The 22,803-nt window shown below is 32.4% G+C and overlaps 1 protein-coding gene across 2 annotated transcripts; it reads right to left on the reverse strand.

The window, feature by feature from the left end:
• Positions 1 to 7,875: 7,875 nt before the first annotated feature.
• LOC127702717 (solute carrier family 52, riboflavin transporter, member 3-B-like) lies at positions 7,876 to 22,205 on the reverse strand. 2 transcript variants are annotated; one of them, XM_052207021.1, is made up of 3 exons: positions 22,123 to 22,205; positions 11,157 to 12,427; positions 7,876 to 9,496 (listed from the first exon to the last, which is right to left on the reverse strand). In XM_052207021.1, exons 2-3 carry the CDS (start codon positions 12,408 to 12,410, stop codon positions 9,296 to 9,298), a joined length of 1,455 nt encoding a protein of 484 aa, XP_052062981.1. In that variant the 5' UTR covers positions 12,411 to 12,427; positions 22,123 to 22,205; the 3' UTR covers positions 7,876 to 9,295. The 2 variants fall into 2 exon arrangements, with proteins under 2 accessions (XP_052062981.1, XP_052062982.1); XM_052207022.1 differs by lacking the exon at positions 7,876 to 9,496 and adding an exon at positions 10,765 to 10,866 and having other exon boundaries at positions 11,231 to 12,427.
• Between the last annotated feature and the right edge of the window lie 598 nt (positions 22,206 to 22,803).

Here is a 22,803-nt window from a genome sequence, read left to right on the forward strand (position 1 = left end):
ATCTAGAGGCCATGCGTCAAATAATTATTGTTTGATCTTTCGTCTAGGGTGAGACAAAAGATACAATAGGGATATTCAAACTCATAAATTCAAAAACAAAGTCACAATACCATGGCAACAAAAATTAAAGCGATGAATAAACAACAGTGTACAAGACACAACATTGAAAACTAAAGACTGAGCAACACGGACCCCACCACAAATCGGGGTGATTTCAGGGGGCTCCGGAAGCGTAAGCAGATCCTGCTCCACATGTGGCACCCATCGTGTTGCTCATGGAAGTATGAACCGGTGATTATTTTAATTCGGTGGGTCATATTCGAGAAAAGAAGATGGTCAACCATCTCGTGATGGCGTCTTTATAGTTTTCGAAGGAATGAATTCCACTTAACCTTTGGTTTAATAGCTTCCTTGTACGCAGCAACCCTCTTTCAAAGAAATCATGATAAGAAATACAATGTCTGGTATATCGTATCAACTGGGAGATATATACTCCAAAGACTAGCGCTGCTGGAATGTGCTGCATAGAAATAGGAAGTTCTCAATTGGTAAGGTGAAGTTATCTCTCTTAAACGTTAATTCTCAACCGTTAGAATCGTCAGCATCGACAGAAATCATACAAGCGTAAATCAAATTGGACGCAGTTTCGGTGAGGTGGATGTAAGTCCAGGTTTTGAGGCAGACATAGGCGTATCTGTTGTATCCCTTGTTTCTAGTTTGATTGCAACGGTGCATTCAGCATAGGCACGAAACAATGAATCATTTAGTGCGAGGACATTATCAATATAGCTGAAAGTGAATTTCAAAGATAACGCTAGTTTATTTTTAATCTTCCTACGACGCTCCTTTATGAAGACTGCCTCGTTTGAATAAAAGAATACGAAAAGAAGAGGAGCCCAGTTGGTTTTCATGGGAATGCTGATTATTTTGTTGAAAAAAACACGTCCTCAAAAGATAACAAATATATGTTGTCAATCAAGAAACCAAGCATCTTGATAATTTCAGTTTGAGAGAATTTTTTGTTTGAATTGAAGTGTTTTTTACAAATAATGATTTATCCCTCCCTAAAACAAGATATGTGTATCTACATTGGCCATTCATTTTTTGTATGAAACAAAGTAAAACCAATTCTTTAAATTTTCTTTTGGTTTGAAAGTAAGAATACTGATGTAAAGGGTGTAAATGTCAAACTTTTTTATACTATTTCAATAGGAAAGCGACTTAGATTGTATATAATGTAAAAGATCTATGGATTTGTTAGTATCCACTTCTAATTAACATCATTCATAGAGCAAGTAGTTTCACATTTACTCGGAAGCCTTGCTTCGATGGCTGACAAAATTGATGTTAATAGTTTAGAAAGAGGTTTCAAGGAGCAATTGAAATACCCATCATTATAATGCTTTTGTAACGACACTTATTTAGCATAACTATCCAATACAGTGAAGGGAGATCCAGTTCTTGGTTGAAATTCCAAAGGAACATAGAATATACCTATGATTATTCAGAATTTGTTAATAAATAAGTGTCGTTTGCGTCTATATTGAGATTCCAACTGAATTGTCAATCCCTATGCCTTTATCATGTAGTTCATGTAATGTTATAAACAGTCCGAGAAACCATGACATTGTGCAATGCCAACACATAAGTACATTGTATATATCGACAGGATGTAGGACCACAAGTTTTCATAACTGTATAGAAATACATATTTAGTTATGTGTTAATTCATTAAATGAAAAGTCAAAAATTTTTACTACGACTAATATAATACTTGTCTTATTCAAAAGATCAATTACTTAACATGGATATTTTCAAGATTTCTACAAGCTCTATAAACAATACCACCGTTCATTTGATTTAGAAAAGTTCTTGATTTGCCAATTATAAAAAAAAACTCGGATTCTTTTTTCACATCTTAACATAATTTTAAGACAATTTTGGTTCTGTTCATCTTTCAATCTATTATACTAGTATTTATTTTTTTTTATATCATATTTCATACTAAACGAACTCCCAACTTTCATTGACTTTCAGGATTCAAATATCGATATACTTCATAAATATCTTCCTGTGGTATGAATGTCAATATATAAAAAGAGAGAGGCGAAGGATACCAAAGGAACATTCAAACTCACAAGTCGAAAATAAACTGACAACGCCATGGCTAAAAAAGAAAAAGAAAAACAACAGTACACAAAACACAGCATAGAAAACCAAGGACTGGGTAACACGAACCTCACCAAACACTTGGGGTGATCTCAGGTGTTCCGGAAAGGTAGGCAGATCCTGCTCCACATGTGGCACCCGTCGTGTTGTTCATGTAAGTACAAACCCGGTGATATGTCTTATTCGGTACGTCACATTCGGAGGAATGGGGACGGGATTGTAATTACCACAATTGGAACACATTTAGTATCTGTCGTCATCTGTGAAACAGATATGCCATAACGGTCAACCAACTCGTGATGCCGTCCGTAAAATTTACGAAGGAATTGTTTCAACTTCACCACTTGGAACTCTTGGTTTAATAGCTTTATTGTGAGCAGCAACCCTCTATCAAGACAATCGTGATAGGAAACAAAAGCCCTGGAATATAGTATCAACTGGGAAATATATACTCCGTATGCAGGCGCTGCTGGAATGTTGCTACACAGAAATAAAAAGTTCACAATTGGGAAGCTGAAATCATCTCTTTTGTCGTAAAGGTTTGTTTTCAACCGACCCTCATTGTCAATTTTTAGGTGTAAGTCAAGATAGGAGGCAGACTTAAGTGTAGCTGTAGTATCCTTTTATCTCAAGTTCGATGGGATAGATGTGTTCAACATAGTCACCAAATTTTGAAATATTAATTATTGTACAAGATGAAAATAGATAATTCGACCTTGCTAGTTTGTGCCAAATTGTAAAAATTAAGACGGATTACCTTTGCAATGTAAAATCTTCATTCTTTTGAATTTGCTTGTCCCAAGTCAGGAGCCTGTAATTCAGTCCTTGTCTTTTGTAACTGTATATCATATTTGATTTTCGTTTGTTGTTATTTGCGTATACATTTTTGATACTGATTTGTACATCAGGTTTTCTCATTTGAACTGTTTTACATTTTGTCATGTAGGGGCTTTTAGAGCTTGCTAGCTGTGCGATATGGATTTTCCTCATTGTTGAAGGTCGTATTGCGACCTTTTAGTTTCTAAAATCTACATTATTTGGTCTAAACCTTAATAGGTTTGCAAACTTTATGTAAAGTTCTACAGATCTGAGTTTAAAAACAATAATTGTAACCATCTCTTATTTTTTTTTAAAAGAAATGACTAAGTTCCCAAGTCTGGAAAAACCGGAAAAATCATCAAACTATTCCATAATAGCATGTGCACAACTGCGATATATGTGCAACCATTCTGTAAAATGTAGAGGAAATGGGTTGACAACTGTAGATAGATATTACAAAACATTGGCACCGTATTTGGAAAATTTTGTTGAAATGACTAAGTTCCAAAATCTTGAAAGATTGGAAATCACTCCTTAAACAATTCCGTAATACTAAGTGTATTACTGAATTGTGTGTGCATATTTTCTGTGAAGTTTTATAGATCTCAGTTGAACACTGTTTGAAGAGTTGATTACACAAAATTCCCTCACCCTTCCGCCCAACATCACCATAACTATAATCGATTTTAGACTTGGTCTAACTCTGACAAAAATTGTTACCATGTTTTGAATATTTTGCTGAATCAAATGACTAAGTCCAAAGTCTCGAAAATGGTAAAAAATTCCTTACACAATTATAAAATAGCATTTGCACAATTGCAATATATGTACAACCATTCTTAGAAGTTTCAAGGATCTGGATTGAAAACTGTAGGAGTTGATTACATAACAGGATACAGTCCTTTTGTAAATTTTGCTGATAATGACCAAGTTCAGAAAAATGGGACTAAATGTCTCAACCACTTCCATAATAGCAGATGTATAACTTCAATATGAGAGCAAATTTTTGAAAATTTTCAGAGATCCAGGTTTAATTGTAGGAGTTGATTACACAAAACGGGTACCATCTTTGGAATACTTTGATGACCAGTGATGATGAAGTTTTGATGGTAAACTTCCATATACAATTCCATTATAGCAGGTGCACAACTTCAGCATGTGTGCCATTTTTCTTTTCTGTAGAGTTTCAGGTATCTCGGTCGAAAACAGTGGTTCATTACATAAACTAGATACCCACTGTTCCCCATCTGTATAACATCACCATACCATTAGCATATACTTTGTAAAAATATTGCAATTGGTAGACAATAACAGTCACAACAAGCATTCTGTGAGTATTGCATGGCAATACATAGTACCCTACCGGTTACAAATTCATTGTAATGGAACGAAATTCTAACTTGATCTATAACTTGTCATGGTGTAAACTACATACAAATATCAAGTCAATATCTTCAAGCATGACGAAAAAAACTGTTGAAAACTGATTATTTAAGTGAATTATCTATGTCCAAAGACCATAACTCTGCACAAATTATCAGACTGGAACAAAATTCCAACTTGATCTGTAACTTGTCATGATAAAACTATATACTAATTATCAAATCAATATCTTCGAGAATGACAAACAAACCTACCACAAAATTCATCAAACAATTTACCAAAGAAAAGGAAAAAAATCCAAAATGTCATTTTGTCTTTGAAAAAAATTAGTTATTTCCCTTTGAACAGAAATCTTCTAACTAATAAGTATTTCATCAAAAATTTAATTCTAGGGAAAAGGCTTTAACTGAACAAAGAGAAAAGCTAAAAGCTAAAATCGTGAAAACTGAACTTGACCTGTAACTTGTCGTGATAAATCAATTAACCAAATATCAAATCAATATCTTCACGCACGAAGAAAAAAAGTCTGGAAAACTGATTTGCCGGACTGACAGATGGACAGATAGACGGAGGGCAAACCTAAAGTCCCCTTCGACTTCGTCAGTAGGGGACTAATAATTAATCCAGTCGTTGCTCTTATCTAAGCTGTTTTGGAATTTTTCCTATAAAAAAACAACCACCAAAGAGGTCCCTCTTGAGATTTGTTTGGTTTTTTATTGCTTGTGTGTGGATGTGCTTTAAAAGGTGTCCAGATTTTTTTGCTCAAAATTGTTATAATTATTATGATGATGTTACTGACATGACTGATGAAACATTAGTCAGAAAAATGTTTAGAATAAGCTGATACAATAATGTTTGTACTTTTGATTCATTGTGGACAGAAAGTTGAATTTGTTTATCTTAAAAAAACTGTATGATTTGTTCTGAAAATAATATTCAATATTACAATAATAGCAACAAAAACAATTTCATGTTGAAAACAAAACAACATTAGTTCAATAAATATATATATATACATGTATATATTAGAAATTAAAGATGATGTGGGAATATCAATGAGACAGAAAACCACTACACAACATCACCAAAACAAAGTTAACCGGAAAGAACTATGTGGTGTTAAATGATGAACAAACACAGAAACTGTGTCTCATTAGTCTACAAAAGATGTAAAGTAATTAAAAAAGACAATGAGTAAATGACATATTTTACACAGTACCAGTACTTGAAATCTATCAAAATCTTTCCCTTAATCAAACTCCTTCATACAATCAAGACAATGTTATCCGACTGAAAGGACTTCTGCCCTGTTTAGTATGCTAGGTTTCACCTACATTAACTCTGTCTTTCTGTTTTAAGATTTCATGCCAGTTGTATAAATCTTCTGTATATTTTTGCGAAGTAAAACCATTTAAGTAAAACCATTATAACTGCTCGACAATTTCAAGGCAAATTAAACTGTCAGTTTTATTTTAATTTTGAGTTACATCTGAAATTCCTCTTTTGAGTAGTCCAGATTTACTAAACTTCAAATTCTGCTAACTGTTTTGTTACTTTCTTTGGGTGACATTAAAGAAAAGGAAAAAGAAAAATGATTATATGATGTTAGCCTGTCTGTTTTATTTAATAGGAATAACCCATCTCACTGAATTGTTTTAAGACAGTATATATGATAGATTTAAGAAATGTGGTATGAGTGCCAATGAGATAACTGAGTTTGTCAATAGATGCATTTGAGCAAAGTTATCAAAAACATTTTAATTAGAACTATTATTTGATATGAAAAAGAATGGATATTATGTATAAATTCCTACATGCACTTAATAAATCAAATGACATAACGTGTTGTTCTTCATTTCATAATCACAATGATATACTAAAACCTTTAAAACATGTAGCAAAAGCTTGCATGTCAATTCACTACAGAACTATGTGCTAGATGTTAATCACTCTACCATATCTACATGTATGCCTTGAAGTACCCAGTACACATATAAATGTAGATGATATAAATAAAATGAAAGACTAGCAAATAATGGCAAAGAAATCCAACAAATATATTTAAAGTACTGTCATTATTTGAATAATAATCTGACTGTAAAATTATAAAAACATTTTGACAACATGGAACACATCAAGATGTAAATAAATTAGTATGAAAACAATCTCAACATATCAAAAGTGACAAACTCTACTAGGTAAAGGACAGGAAGGCATATGAATTGAAAACACAACATTCATGTACACATACTTGACAAACCAAAAACAAAGGGAAAAGTGCTTTTATTGTTGATAGTTTAAGAGCTAGACTATTCATTGCTAGCCAAACTTTAAAATTGGTGTAGATCTTATTTCTATCCCTTTAACTGAATGGTCAGAACTTCTATTGTAGTATTGTCACTAGTGAAAGTTCAAATAAATTGTATACATTGAATATCATGTGTATTAAATTTTCTTTTTGTAAAATGTGGTACAAATTAAGAGACATCAATACACCTAAACACAAGTTGTAGTCTGAAAACTAGAAAAATGCTTGTTTTGGCCCCTTTTTGGCCCCTAATTCCTTAACGGTTGTGACCATCACCACCAAAAACAATCCCAACTTTCCTTTTGTGGTATTGAACCTTTTGATTAAATTTCATAGAGATCCATACATTTAAACTAAAGTTATTGTCTGGAAACCAAATGTCTTCGGACGACACTTTTTTTTTGCGGTCGTATAAAAAATGGGTGTTTGAAAAAAAAAAATTATTCTATGCTACATTATCTAATTGAGTTCAGTTAAATAGATACAAACCTATATCTGATGTCAAAACAATAGTAACTGGCATCATCACATAAGAGCAAGATAGTACTAGGAAATTTGGAAGATTTGTGCCTCTGACCTCATTCGAATTTTCTGAAAATATTTACAAATAAAAACTGTATGTTTCCCGACACCCAAGCTTTACATTTAATCAAAAATCACTTTTAAGGTAACTGGTACACGTCGCAGGTAATTACACATATGCATACATCAGCAAATCACAAAAAAAATGGTCTAATACTTTTGATAAAAATAAAATGCTATCAATAGATATCAAAATTACAAAATATATATGGTCCCATATTGCACACAGCATATAATTGCAGAGAAGAGTCACATGACTGTTTGGTTATATCTCAAATATCAAAATCTAATATTCTATATATTTCATACTTGTACATAAAAAATAGGCAGGATGAAATTTGAAAAAAATAGGCAGGACAGGAGTTTTGAGTAAAAAAAAAAGGCAGGATGACACTTTGCAAAAAAAAAAGGCAGGATGACAATTTATGTAAAAAAAAGTCAGGATAAACTAAAAAAAAAAAAGGCAGGACCGAATAGAGTGAAAAAATAAAAAGGCAGGACAGAGATTAAAACTAAAAAAAAAGGCAGGACAAAATTTTTCATCCTAGCCCCCCATAAAAACCAAATGGCAGCTCCCTAATGTATACCGTTTCAAAAGGAAAGACTCCAAAGTAAAGTCTTACATGGTATAGAGTGAACTATAATTTAGCATGCATCACAGTGGCGGATCCAGAAATTTTCATTAAGGGGGGCCCACTGACTGCCTAAGAGGAGGCCCGCTGCAGTCATGCTTCAGTGATTCCCTATATAATCAACCAAACTTTTCCCACAAAAGGTGGACCCGCGCCCCCTGAAAAACCCTCTAAACCCACCTCTGCATCATACAAAATAGCACGAGTTTACCCAGCAAGTTAGCACTTTTACTATAATATAAAATTAAATAGGGATAGAGTGACCCCATTCTTTTTCAGATTTTGAAAGACGATAGTTTAGGTTGACAAGTATGTTGTTTACGTTAACATAAGTAGCAACTTTGGAAACTATGGATTTTGAACCTCAAGAAGATTTATTTTGCATGTACTTGTCCTGGTCATTTTTCAAAAATACCAATCCAATTTACTGAATTTTAAAGAAATTTAACTTTTCTTTACAAATTCTAATCCAAAATGGGTTGACATCTTATTCTAACCCTTCTAAAAATTTGAAGAAAAAAAACATTACTAATATCAATATGATTAGACTAGATGTCAGTAGTAACAAATTTCAAAGACATATCAGATTCCATGCGGATCTCAGCAACCAAATTCTTTTCACACTCATCTTATTCCCTGAAAAGCCAGATAGCTGTACAATATGGTGGGTATAAACCTGTCATTAGATGTTTGGTCCTATTATCATGATTTTTACATATCTATAGATAAAGTCACAGCAAATGACTTTATGATTGTAATAAAAGCTAACTACAGACACCATTAGACATGTACTACATTTGTTACTTTTTGATTCTCATGATTTCTGTTTATAGGTTGCACTTTGTAATTACAGCTGTTTCACAAACCACACCTCTTTTGGGGAGATATATAATATTCATAGATATTTTGTTTTGTTTACCTACTATAATATAAATGTTGAAAATATGCTGCACAGCCCTATATTTTGGACTTTGAAAAAAATAGCAGTGCATATGAGCTTTCCATTCTAGGATATAAATTTTTAAGAAACTTCATAGTAAAAGTGCTACAGTAAAAGGAGTTCCTATGGGAAATTGCATTGTCTATATTTACAGAAGTGCAACCTAAAGCTCTTTAAGCAAAGAAAATATTATATGAATGATTTTGATACATAGAAAAAGAACTACCTAGACATTGATGATATTAGAGAATTTATAAAAAGAACAATCCCATATTCATAGCATTTTTTCTTATTTTTAAAAAGATGAGATCATTGAAAAATAGATAACCCATACACCTTAGACATGTTAGACTAGTAAATTAATTTTCATTGTAAAAAAAAAACATACACCTTTTAGCATTGTTTAAACAAAACAGATATTTATTTACACAATGAAAAATACAACATGTACATGATGTATAATTATGATGGACATGTAGGAGCACTTTCAAACATCTCATACACATTAACCAATACAAATGTTACTATTGCTCCTATAGCTGAACCAACTTGAGATATGCCACCAATCCATAATAGAGCTTTTTTACCTTCTTCTCTGAAGATTCCAGCAATGGAAACTTTGATAAAGGTTAATATGAACACAACCAATATCCAGGCAGCAATCTAAATAAAGAAAATAAACAAGGTGAAGTAAATCATAAACATATTGGCTGAGAGTTTACGATGTTATCATGGTTATTATGTTAAAAAATAAATTCTTATTGAGGGGTTTGTTTTGAAAAATTTTCACACTTGAGATCACAATAGAAAAACAAAGGATATGGGGTATAATATATAATATTGATATAATGGTACTTAAATTTCCCCAGCTAACTTAAGTAGTACATGTGTTCAATTTATTTAATGTCAATTTTTGGGTCATAAATTTGTTGGTACCTAAGTACAATGTATTATGGTGTTCAAGGTCAACAAGGGTCATTAAATATAGACTTTTGACAGTTTTGACCTACATTTTAACTTGAAATGGAAGTGACTAAAATGTATCCTTATCGAAAATTAAAAGTTTTCAATAATATATTATTGCAAATTAATTACTTTTGAAGCAATCAATATGTACTTTAAATACTAAGATATATTTTTCAGAATGTAGATAATTTTTTATCTTTTCCTCCTATTAACTGTTTAAATGACATATGACATGTACAATATGTCTTGATTTTTTTTAATAAAACATGAAGTAAATATTGTTGTATGCAACTTTAAGAACTAGACATTGTCCCTTATTACTAGACATACTTTTCACACACTAAATATAAAGCAAGTGAAAGGATAAAATTCTCTTCTGGAGTGACAGTGTTAACATGTACACATAAACGATTGAAGACCTAAAACAAATATTCAATAATATCTTAGGATACATTTCTACATGTTATTATTGATTCCATGCAGATATCTGACTGGTGAAAATATAAAGGATCATGATAATACAGGTATTCATAACACGGAGATTCTTAAATTCAAAAACACACCAACAAATTGAATCATCTCTTCTAACTTCTTTCATTGTCTTCATGGTTTTTGATATATATATGATATCTTAAATATTTGGTGGATAGTATATTGTGTCTGTCCCCAAGTCATGACTTTTCTCAGTAGTAATTGTACAAATGTATGTCATATGTTAATTTTCTTCTTTATTTGGAGAATTGAGTGTTAATTTAATAGCTGCTGGATCTTTGATGATTTCTACTAATTAGTAAGACTCAGCATGCTCAGAAGGATTTAGAGCTTGACAATTTATATAGACACTTGTCTGTTGTTTTAAACTATATGTTGCCCTCTAGATGTCCTTTGGTTAAATAATCTTTAGGTTGCTCTCTTTGATGTATACCATACATCTCATTTCATTATAGTAATTTGTTTGCACCATCAATAACCTATAATTAGCTATACACTTACCACAATCACAGAGCCTGCTGTAGTATTATACAGGACTGGATTCGGACTCTCTACAGCTAAAGATATAATGTAACCTGCTATGGATACTTACCACTATCACAGAGCCTGCTGTAGTATTATACAGGACTGGATTCGTACTCTCTACAGCTAAAGATATAATGTAACCTGCTATGGATACTTACCACTATCACAGAGCCTGCTGTAGTATTATACAGGACTGGATTCGGACTCTCTACAGCTAAAGATATAATGCAAACTGCTATGGATACTTACCACTATCACAGAGCCTGCTGTAGTATTATACAGGACTGGATTCAGACTCTCTACAGCTAAAGATATAATGTAACCTGCTATGGATACTTACCACTATCACAGAGCCTGCTGTAGTATTATACAGGACTGGATTAGGACTCTCTACAGCTAAAGATATAATGTAACCAGCTATGGCAGTTCCTAGGAATGTTAAAACTGAGATCACAATGCTTGATTTTACTGTAATGAAAAATGCCACCATACAGGCAAGAGGATTGGCTATATTTGCCAAAGTGGCAGACAAATGATAAGCATCATTCCCAAAAGGCAAGGTTGAGTAAGTCTGTAGGGACGGCAGTGCTCCATTTGAAAGACAGTTTACCCATGCAGTTAAGACTAGATAATATATAAAGAGCTTTGTTGACAATATTTCACGGAATTGAATTATATCTACTGATTTTGAATCAATATCAAGTTGTTTGTTCTTCTTCATGAGCTGATTTCTTGAACTTAATGCAGAAGGATTTATAAATTCATTTGAATTATTTTCAAAATTTTGTGCTGATATACTAAAAGCTTGATCTGGGTTCAGTTCGTAACTACTCATCATTTGATTATCAGTGCTCGACTCAACTTCTTCATAGTCATCTTGATGTTTGACTTTCTCCTTCTTACAGTATGATGTGTAATTCAAAATAGTGAATGACACGATGGAAATGACTAACATTGCACACAGAAAATAAAAGAATTCTTCTACACTAAAACGAATGCTATGATAAATAGGTTGTATGCTATAACTCGTCACATTTGTTGTGGAATTCAAGCTAGATATATTTTTACACGTAAGTTGACCAACTCCTTGAGTAAGAGCTACAATACTTGGTACAAGTCCACTCAGTCCTTCACCAATAAAATAACCGGTCATATATTCTGCTTTAAATGTGGCCATGAAAGGTAAAAATAGAACAGATGTCGTACAGTCTGTTAGTGCTAGGAAAAACTGGAGAACTAATAAAGCTGTGCTGTGAAAACCTCCAGCGATGTATGTTGTTTCCTGCCAGAAAAACGATAACAGTAAACATGAGGTTGCTCCGATGCCTAAGACAGCATAAACTGCAACTCGTTCTTTCATGTAACTTTTACAAAACACATACATTGCAGTTACCAAGAGTGGTCCAATGTTAGCCATTTGTATAATGACAGACAAATAGGATGGTAATTTCCATCCCTCTGGGAGGTGTGGCACCATCACAGGAAGTTCTACCCATAATCCATTTATATCTACCCAGGATCCAATACCAAACAGGGCTACTAGAACATAAACTATGATGTTTATGTTTTTGCACTGAAAAATATCCGCTGCCATGTTGCATCAAACTTCCCCTGAAAATAAAAAAAATTTCAATACAGTCAATCAATTATAACTAGTTTTAGCTAAACAAATATTAGACATAAAAATATATATTTCAACTTTTACATGCATTTTTTACAAGGTACATGTGTACATGATGTATTGATTGATCATTTGTGCATGACCAAATCTTAAAAACGTGTAAAATTCAAACTGGATTTTAAAATTCAGAAAACATATTGCCTATCAAATCTTTTCATATAAGTTACATATATGTACAATAAATGTTATCAACATTCAATGAAATCTGTTTACTACTTACAAAAGGTAAACATCAGTTTATATTCCTTGGTTGCTATCATATAAAACCAATACACTGTGTATTATGTTATGTTTTATTTTACACTATGTACAAATGTATGAGCACGCTTAGCTTACATTAAACAACAGGTGGCACTGGTATTTGTATGTAGGTAGTACAAAAAGTACATGTAGCATAGATTTTCAAACATGGACATTGTTGTCTGAAAAAACCTGTCAGATATTCTTTATTCACATTCTAACTGATTACTTATATATGTAACAGTGAATCTTTTCCATTCACATTCTAACTGATTACTTATATATGTAACAGTGAATCTTTTCCATTCACATTCTAACTGATTACTTATATATATGTAACAGTGAATCTTTTCGATTCAAATTCTAACTGATTACTTATATATGTAACAGTGATTTTCCATTCAAATTCTAACTGACTACTTATATATGTAACAGTGAATCTTTTCTATTCACATTCTAACTGATTACTTATATATGTAACAGTGATTTTCCATTCAAATTCTAACTGATTACTTATATATGTAACAGTGAATCTTTTCCATTCACATTCTAACTGATTACTTATATATGTAACAGTGAATCTTTTCCATTCACATTCTAACTGATTACTTATATATGTAACAGTGAATCTTTTCCATTCACATTCTAACTGATTACTTATATATGTAACAGTGATTTTCCATTCAAATTCTAACTGATTACTTATATATGTAACAGTGAATCTTTTCCATTCACATTCTAACTGATTACTTATATATGTAATAGTGAATCTTTTCCATTCACATTCTAACTGATTACTTATTCATGTAACAGTGATTTTTTTTCCATTCACATTCTAACTGATTACTTATATATGTAACAGTGAATCTTTTCCATTTACATTCTAACTGATTACTTATATATGTAACAGTGAAACTTTTCCATTCAAATTCTAACTGATTACTTATATATGTAACAGTGAATCTTTTCCATTCACATTCTAACTGATTACTTATATATATGTAACAGTGATTTTCCATTCAAATTCTAACTGATTACTTATATATGTAACAGTTAATCTTTTCCATTCACATTCTAACTGATTACTTATATATATGTAACAGTGAATCTTTTCCATTCACATTCTAACTGATTACTTATTCATGTAACAGTGAATTTTTTCCATTCACATTCTAACTGATTACTTATATATGTAACAGTGAATCTTTTCCATTCACATTCTAACTGATTACTTATATATGTAACAGTGAATCTTTTCCAGCAGTGTTATTTTTCCTTTAGAAAGAAATACATTAGTGTAAAAATTTATACGGTTAACCATTATTGTAAAAACTTTTGGCCTGTAATCTTTCTTTAATAATCACCAATTTAAGTACATGTAGTACAAATAAATCATTAGACTAAGTGAATTCATTTTATTGTAGCTTGAAATATATAATACATTTGTATTAATGATCTTGGGACTAATTATGATGCCAAAATTATCAGAATCAACATCTGTGTTTATAGGATGACCGGTCATGTCAGGTGATGACCCTGTACTAAATCTGGGATATTGACATTTTAATTACTTCTATTTTCTTCCAAAAAATCATATTATTTTATCAATTACCCCCCCCCCCCCCCCCCCCCCCTTTTTTCAACACCCACGAACAGTTAAATTTTGGTTGCAAACCGTGATATTTTATTACATAATTGGAAAGCAGATACCTTGAATTTTACAGGAAAAATATTCTAATCTGTTAAGAGAGTATTAGATCATTATATAAAGTCTTCATTATAGCATTTTTGTCAACAAATTTGGAATTAACAGACGAATGATTGCATCAAAGGCATAAACACTGCTACTTAAAAAGAAGCAAAAGGTCCAGTTTTAAATTTTACTAAATATTTAGATGTAATAATTTTGGTAAAACATTAGCGGGTTATTTAAAATTGTGCACCACATTTTTTAGGTTATTTCAAATAGACAGAAAAAATATTAGTCATTTCTTATAATTTAAATTCTAAATTCCATTTTTAAGGAGTAAATAATGAAAAAACATTGATGACGTCATGGTCACATGACAAAATTATGTCTATGAGCTAATAGACAAAAAACTTCAGCTAATCAGCAGACGTGTTACTACCAAAATTTAATTATATGGGCCTTAAACACATGTAAAATGAATTAAAAAAATTACACATACAAAAAAAAAAAAAAAAAAAATGTTTTTAATTTTGTCATGCTGTTTACCAGGAGAACTTTGTAACAAACTTATATAAGCTGATATATGGTCAATGATGGTTAAGTCTTTGCTTTGGGATGACAAAAACAAAAAATCACATTTATGAATTTATTTTTTTTCAAATTGATAAAAAATATGGTTTATATAAATCTTATGTTATCTCAAGCATTTACTAGAAGTAATAATGTGGAAAAACTGGATGATTCTCCAGCCCTAAGTACATTGACTGCAGTCATGTCTGACAACATTAAGATACCAAATTTTTACCAATGAAGATTTACAATGTAACTCTCTAAAAATAGTCCTTAGTTACTTTTTTATCTACTTATTTACTAGTTAAGGTAAAGGATCACTATTTACATGTCATGTATGTAGCATGTTTATCAACCTGATCAATCATGGCTTGTTTTTTAGGAGTTATTTTTTTGCAAACATTAAATTTTTTCACATGTATTCAAGATGTGCAGTCTGCCAAGTATTTTAAGCAATGCACAGGCATTGCTGTTTTAACCTTTTGCAAAAAAGAGAAATTTTATAAGAAGAGACAGGAAATAGTTTTTTTTTTACTTCATATGTAAACAAATTTTCAAATGCAATAGGTGGTGACTCCACTGTCATGACTATACTTTAATTATTGACTTATTCCTAAATGCCAGGGAGGACAAGTCATTGTGTAAAATTACTAGGTTGATTGATAAATAAGTGTTGAACACCTGATTATTTTTTTCCCTTGAAAATGTAAATAATTATTTGCTGGAAAAGTTTATAACCAAAAGTTTATTGAACAAAACAGACACATTTTTTCTTAGAAATTCAAATTTTAGTTTGGACTCTTATTGGTTGTTTTTTCACTATATACTATAATTATATACTGTTTGGAATATTAGAGGGAGGGAGAATTTTTGCATGAGCAGAATATTCATTTTCACTTGTTGCTAGACAGGCTTCCCTTTTTTGGATTTTATACACAATCATCATATATCCTTCATTTTGAAGGGCAGAATATTCAAAATTATCCTGCCTTTGCATGGCAAGATTATCAATTATTGTTCTTTCCAGGTCAGGAAATTCAGATTTAAAATCTTCCTGCATAAAGCAGGAAAAAAAAGAGGAAAAAGTTACCGAAGGGTCAATCAAAATTCATAAAACAAGAGCATTCCAATGTCCCCCCTGCAGTTTCATATACTTCAATCTGTCAAAGGACATTTAACTCAAAAATTCAAAAATTTGGTTTCCCCTAACCCTGCCAAGCCTGTTTATACACTCTGGGTCAATTCTTTTTTTAAACAGATGAAAAAGAAGAGCAAGACTATTTTTTAACACAACTATCAATGATGCTTGAATTGTCTGATAATTTCTTTAAAAAAAAATTTCATTTATCATTCCTAAAGTTTAAAATAGCTTATATCACAATATAGATTATATAAAAAATTTAGTTTGCTTACTGTAAGGGATTCTAAAGTAATGATGTTATTACGAGAAAAACAATTCATTTTAAAGAGTGGAGTGAACACACTTCAAAATTCAGGTAATTTTCGAAATTTGTCCCAAACATTGCTAATATAAACCTTTGATACAAATTGAATAAACTGCTTGGCCGAGGGCAGCTGAACAGCTGGGGCAAAAATGGACACAATATTCAAGCTTGTTACAGGTCTGAATTTGGATTGCAATTAAATATTTGACACATTATAGGTTTCTGACACAGAATAAATGTAGTCAAAGAACTTGAAATTGGTTATATGATTTGAATTTATATTCAATTGAAGATTTCTTGCTGTTGTGCATTACACTGTGCTGTTGCGCAAAACTTAGTAAATCTGTTTTAAGACTATATACAAAGAATAAATTGTGACCCCCCAATTTTCTTAGGAAAATTGACAATTTCTTAAATCTTGAGGGAAAATAAATTGACACACCCCCCCAAAAAAATGATATTTGAAGAAATTTTCTTTTAAGTTTCTTAAATCTTGAGGGAAAAAAAATCGCCCCCCCCCAAAAAAAAAATTTTTTTTTTTTATCCCCCCTCCAAAAAAATAGCGTTTGAAGAAATTTTCTTTTCGTAAAATGTGGTACAATTTAAGACACATCCATACACTTAAACACAAGTTATTGTCTGAAAACTAGAAAAATGCTTGTTTTAGACCCTTTTTGGCCCCTTATTCCTGAATGGTTTGGGCAATAACCCCCACATGATTCCCAACCTTCTACTTGTGGTACTGAACCTTGTGGTACAATTTCAGAGCAATCAAAATACTTATACACAAGTTATTGTCCTGAAAGTAGAAAAATGCTTGTTTTTGGCCCCTTTTTGGCCTCTAATTCCTACACGGTTGGGACCATCACCCCCAAAAACAATCCCAACCTTTCTTTTGTGGTATTGAACCTTTTTTTAAATTTCATAGAGATCCATGCACTTAAACTAAAGTTATTGTCCAGAAACCAAATGTCTTCGGACGACGACGACGTGATAGCAATATACGACCGCAGAATTTTTTTGCGGTCGTATAATAAAAATCTTGTGAGAATTGTACCTGTGAGAGTGTTTGGAAGAACGGACATACAGGTTCACATACATATGCCAGTATTTCTACCTTGTCATGTCACATGGATTCATGACTGATTTGGTCTAAGTTGTAGTGAGTTAATTCCTTACAAAATTTTGTCAATTTCGTCATTGCATTATTTTATGATTTTATTTTTTCTACATTCAATTTGTATTAAACCTTATTTTATAACAATCATAATAATCATTAATAACCTGTTATTTTATTTAGTTCAAAATATTGTCTATTGTTTTGTAATAATGATGATTATTCTGCTCAGTAATGGGTGCTGTTATTGGCACAATAAAGTATCTTGTATCTTATCCCCCACATTGTGTTGCACAGGGAACCATTAGTCATAGAAAAACTAAATGGAAAAAAAAGACAAACAATAAAAAGACAATTAGTAGTCTACAATACAATACCTAGAAACTATAGAGACGGAGCAACACGAACTCCACCAAGAACCTGGGAGTGATCTCCGTTGACAAGGAAGGGAAAACAAATCCTGATACTAAGACATGTATGGCATGTGTCTGTTTACTCATGGTCAGTACAAATTTGTTGATGACAGGATTGTGGCTACAACAATTGGAACATATCTGTAGTCACATGTGACCAACTCATGATGGTGTCCATTAAACATCATCATGATCATAAATTTGTTTATATTTTGCTGTGCACATTATTTAGGTAAATAAGTACTTTACTTTCTAAAATTTGAAGAAAAAAACAGGTATGCTGTTGGTGGTATTTCAAAGGACCTCATCTACATAGCCATATGCAGAACAGATACAAAATAAACAAACAGCAATTGTCCACCAATCGATGCATATATATTATATGACCATGGGCAATAACTTCCAATATAATTTTGTTTTGGTTCTTCTTTACTTTTTCATAAATATCCTACAAGATATGTAGGGAGATTGCTTACAATGCAATTTTCCATAAAATTTACATTTTCAAGGAGAGCAAAAATTTTGATCTGTGCTTATTATCTTTACTGTCATGCATGTCAAAAACCTTGCTGATATACAAAATTGTTAATCTCTGATATACATGATATACACAATATAAATATATAAATATATAAAACAAGAAATGTAGGGGTATATGTATCTGAGAGTGCTTACAATGGAATTTTCAATATTAATTACATGTCAAAGGGCCATAATCCCTGTAAAAAAAAGTTGATTGGCACTAATTTTCCAACTCATCCAAGACATTACTAATAAAACTTTTGATTTAAATTTTCAAAAATCTTACAAGAAAGGTATGCTCAAGAGCATTTGAAATCCAATTTTCCATACAATTTACATTTCAAAGGAACATAATTTCATCAGTTAATCTATCAGGGCTGATTTTCGAACTCATCCCCTACATTGCTGATATTTAACCTTTGACATAAATTTCATAAGTATCCTAGAAGAAATAAATGTTTGATATAGTTTACAATGCAATATTCCATATAATTTATATATCCTAGGGGCTTTTGAAAATTGTTGATTACCACTAATTTTCAAACTTGCCTGAGACATTGCTGATATATAAATTAAATCTGGCAAGAAGTGTATTTATTATCTACATCTAACGTTGAACTGTCAATCCTGACCAATACTCAACTCTTCCAGTGGGCACAAGAGATAGAGTTATCATATAAGGTAAAGCCAAAAATGTATAAGCAAGTATATAAGAATGATAGGAAATAATAAAGAAAAATAAAGAAAGAAAAGGGGTACCCATTTGCTTTTCGTTCATATGGCCTGAACCAATCAGGCTTCCATGGTGGTAGCATGAAAATAATCCCAGACAGCACAGCTCCAGTCCATCATTTGACTTACTTGGCAAATGTGGGACTGACAGACTATAAAGAGAGTGTTGAAAGCTTCCTCTTGTATTTGATACCAAGGAGCGAGCCTCGGCATAGACACTTGTCTCTGAAAAAAAATTACATACATGTATATGCTTTAATATAACCATGATAACACAAGGTACCAAACTCGTATATGAGAAATGTCACCCGGTTGCGACCTTCCATTATACATCGATTTTGCGTTTGTCTATCCCGCTGAAACTTGTTATCTCGTAAATCAACATTAAATTATCTACAAAATGATGTATAAAACACCTGTTTCTATTGTCAGAATCATTCTTAACAGGCTTTCCAAGTATGTCAACCATAACTATTTCGTCTTCTCACATCCCAATGGAAATGTTAATCTTGTAGTAAATGATTAATTACAAGCATTCTGAGAGTATTGCATGGCAATACATAGTCCCCTACTATGGAACAAAATGCTAACCTGATCTATAACTTGTCATGGTGTAAACTATATAACAAATATCAAATCAATATCTTCAAGCATGACGAAAAAATTATTTGAGTGAATTTTCTAAGTCCAAGGACCATAACTCTGCACAAAATCATCAGACCGAAACAAAATTCGATCTTGATCTGTAACTTGTCATGATAAAACAATATACCAAATATCAAATCAATATCTTGAAGCACAAAGAAAAAAAGTGTGGAAAACTGATTTGCCGGACTGACGGATGGACAGACAGACGAATGGAGTGCAAACCTACAGTCCCCCTGACTTCGTTGATAGGGGACTAATAATTGTCCCTTTGGTATTATACATATCTCAGTTTCCGATCGGTCAATCTTATTGCTAAAAATAAATATTTTTTGAGTTATCTCAATTGTATATGTAAAGTCCAGAGAGTGTCTGAATGACATTGGTGGAATAGGAAAATTTGATGGTCATGGTGGGTGTGTTTTACAATCTTGACTGGCTATTAACCCCCTCGCACAGTCGGCTTGGTGCCCTAAGGCATATGGTGAGCATTAAAATGCTTTTGTTGTCGTAAGTTGGTCAGGAAGAAGGCGGTCATTTTGGTTTTACTATGAAGATCTTTTCACCATGACTGTTACCAGGGCCTTGTTGATCAGCTGAGCATCTCCTTAACCACATCGATGTTTTACTGGTGGATGAGTCGTGGACACAGTTCTAGATGTCTGCAGCAAGCCTGTTAAAGGTGGCCTGCAACAGATATTGGTCATACTGTTACAAGCGAATAATCCTTTACCGAACACCTCAGATACAGGGCCCTCAGACGTCTGGACAACAACACACTCCCCCATCCACAATTGGTTTTGGTGTAAATGCTGATGGGGACCATTTACTTGTTGTACTGTAGGGTGTTAATTTAGATTGCTGTAGACATGGAGAAGCTTGTCTTTGAACCATACAGCCAGCGTAACATCTTGTAGTTAGCAGATAATCATCAGCTGATCCAGCACGTCCGTTTAGCTATGAGGACTGAGACGTGACTGATGTGGAAAATTTGAGTTTAAAAATAGAAACTCGTAACTCTTTAGACATACCTCAAATAACACTTATTAGATTTTCTTTCACAGAATCTTTTACAAATTTACTATCTGGATGATAAGTTCTATTCAGAGAAAAACTAACAGGTTTTTAGGAAATACTTTTTATAATTAATCATTCACTGCATGATTAACATTTCCACTGGGCTGTGAGAAGATGAAATAATTACGGTTGACATACTTGGAAGTCCTGTTGCAAATGATTCCTACAAAAGAAACATGCATGTTATACACCATATTGTAGATAATTTAGTGTAGATTAACGTGATAACAAGTTTCAGTGGGATAGACAACCACAGATTCGAAATGTAATGGAAGTTCGTGACCGGGTGACATTTCTCAAAAATACGAGTAGGGTACCTTGTGTTATCATGGTTATATTAATAGGTAATCTTTTTCAGAGACAAGTGCCTGTGCCGAGGCTTGTTTCTTGGTATCCTATACAAGAGGAAGCTTTCAACACTCTCTATATAGTCTGCCAGTCCCACATTTTCCAAGTAAGTCAAATGATGGACTGGAGCTGCAGCGAGCTGTGCTGTCTGGGATTATTTTCCTGATCCTGATCCTAAGGTCAAAAATTGACACAACTTGTACAATAGATTCCTCTAACAGTACACCATTTCTCATGGGGTACCATGATTTCCCGAGATCAACAAGAACAAAATAAGATCCCGAAAACAAACTGATTTGTCTCGATAACAAGATTTTACATGGTGTTATACTGCTTAAATTTCTAACAGTATTTTGAAAGTTAGTTTAGGCGCAGGATCGGGTATCATGACTTGCCAGTTCTTGAAAACGCCCTGATTTAAATATATATTCCCCTATGTGGAGTTTTTTCGTATGTTTCTCTCTTTCATGGAACCGACTGGAAGCTCGGGACAAGTGCCTGTGAGCCTCGGCTTCTGTTGCTGTTAAAGAGTTCCAATCGGTCACTGTGACTGTCTCAGTGTCTGTGTACGCGTGAGTCTGACAGGGACTCAAGACCAGACGAACGCACACATGCATGGAAAAACGATGCCAAGTATTTCTATGTCCACCGCGATGGAAACAATAAATACGCTTCTCTTTTATTCAGTATATATGAATGAACCGGACATCACGAGATAAATTTTGACCTTCGATCGTTAAAAAGCAAAAAACAATATTGTTGTCATATTTTTGGTAAAAATAAATTACTGAGTGACATTTTTTAAACTTTATAATCCCATGGTTACCTTGCTCCTTTTTCATTAGTAATTATAGGTGAAAAATGACCTTTCTTACGCAACAGTCAATCAAAATAATCCGCTTTCCACATGCCGGAAATATAAATAAATAAAATAATAAAAAAAACTCTTACACGGACTTGGTCTTTAAATTTCGGAAACCTGGAAGTGTCCTTTTTTATTAAATTTATAGAGATAAGTTTTTATGAGCCTAACTGTATACTTTAAAATGACATCAAGGTATCATAGGAACAGGTCATTTTTTTTAAACCATCCCCTTTTTTCCAAAATCCGCTTTTGTTTTTCTCTTAATTATTTTCACGTTTTTCTGTCATTTATCAACATAAACAAACTTGATATGACATGTATTTATTATTTACTATTATTTTCTAGTTTACTATCCACAGCGGTCATTGATTATCAGAACTTTGAAAAAAATAACAGAATTTGGAAGGAAAAAAAAAGGGGGGGCGGACTAAAAACTTGTCTGTCCCCAAGTGCTTATTAACGGTCCAACGATTTACAGAAAAGAGCGACGATTTACAGAAAAGAACAGAAAAGGACTGAAAAGGACCAAAAAGAACAGAAAAGAACCGAAAAGGAACCGAAAAGGGCATACACATATATATATTTCATATTTATATACACCCGAAATTTTGATATTGTTAACAATTCCTCGTAATAAATGAA

Source organism: Mytilus californianus, unplaced genomic scaffold (assembly GCF_021869535.1).
Source record: "Mytilus californianus isolate M0D057914Y unplaced genomic scaffold, xbMytCali1.0.p SCAF_5, whole genome shotgun sequence".
Taxonomy (NCBI): Eukaryota; Metazoa; Mollusca; class Bivalvia; order Mytilida; family Mytilidae; genus Mytilus; species Mytilus californianus.

What these genes read in the sequence shown, in the direction of transcription:
- LOC127702717 (XM_052207021.1), bottom strand. Translation starts at nt 12,410, where the DNA reads ATGGCAGCGGATATTTTTCAGTGCAAAAACATAAACATCATAGTTTAT. An exon ending in CAGCAGGCTCTGTGATAGTG is followed by an intron (nt 9,497 to 11,156) that starts GTAAGTATCCAT and finishes TTCTTTATTTAG; the next exon opens with ATTGCTGCCTGGATATTGGT.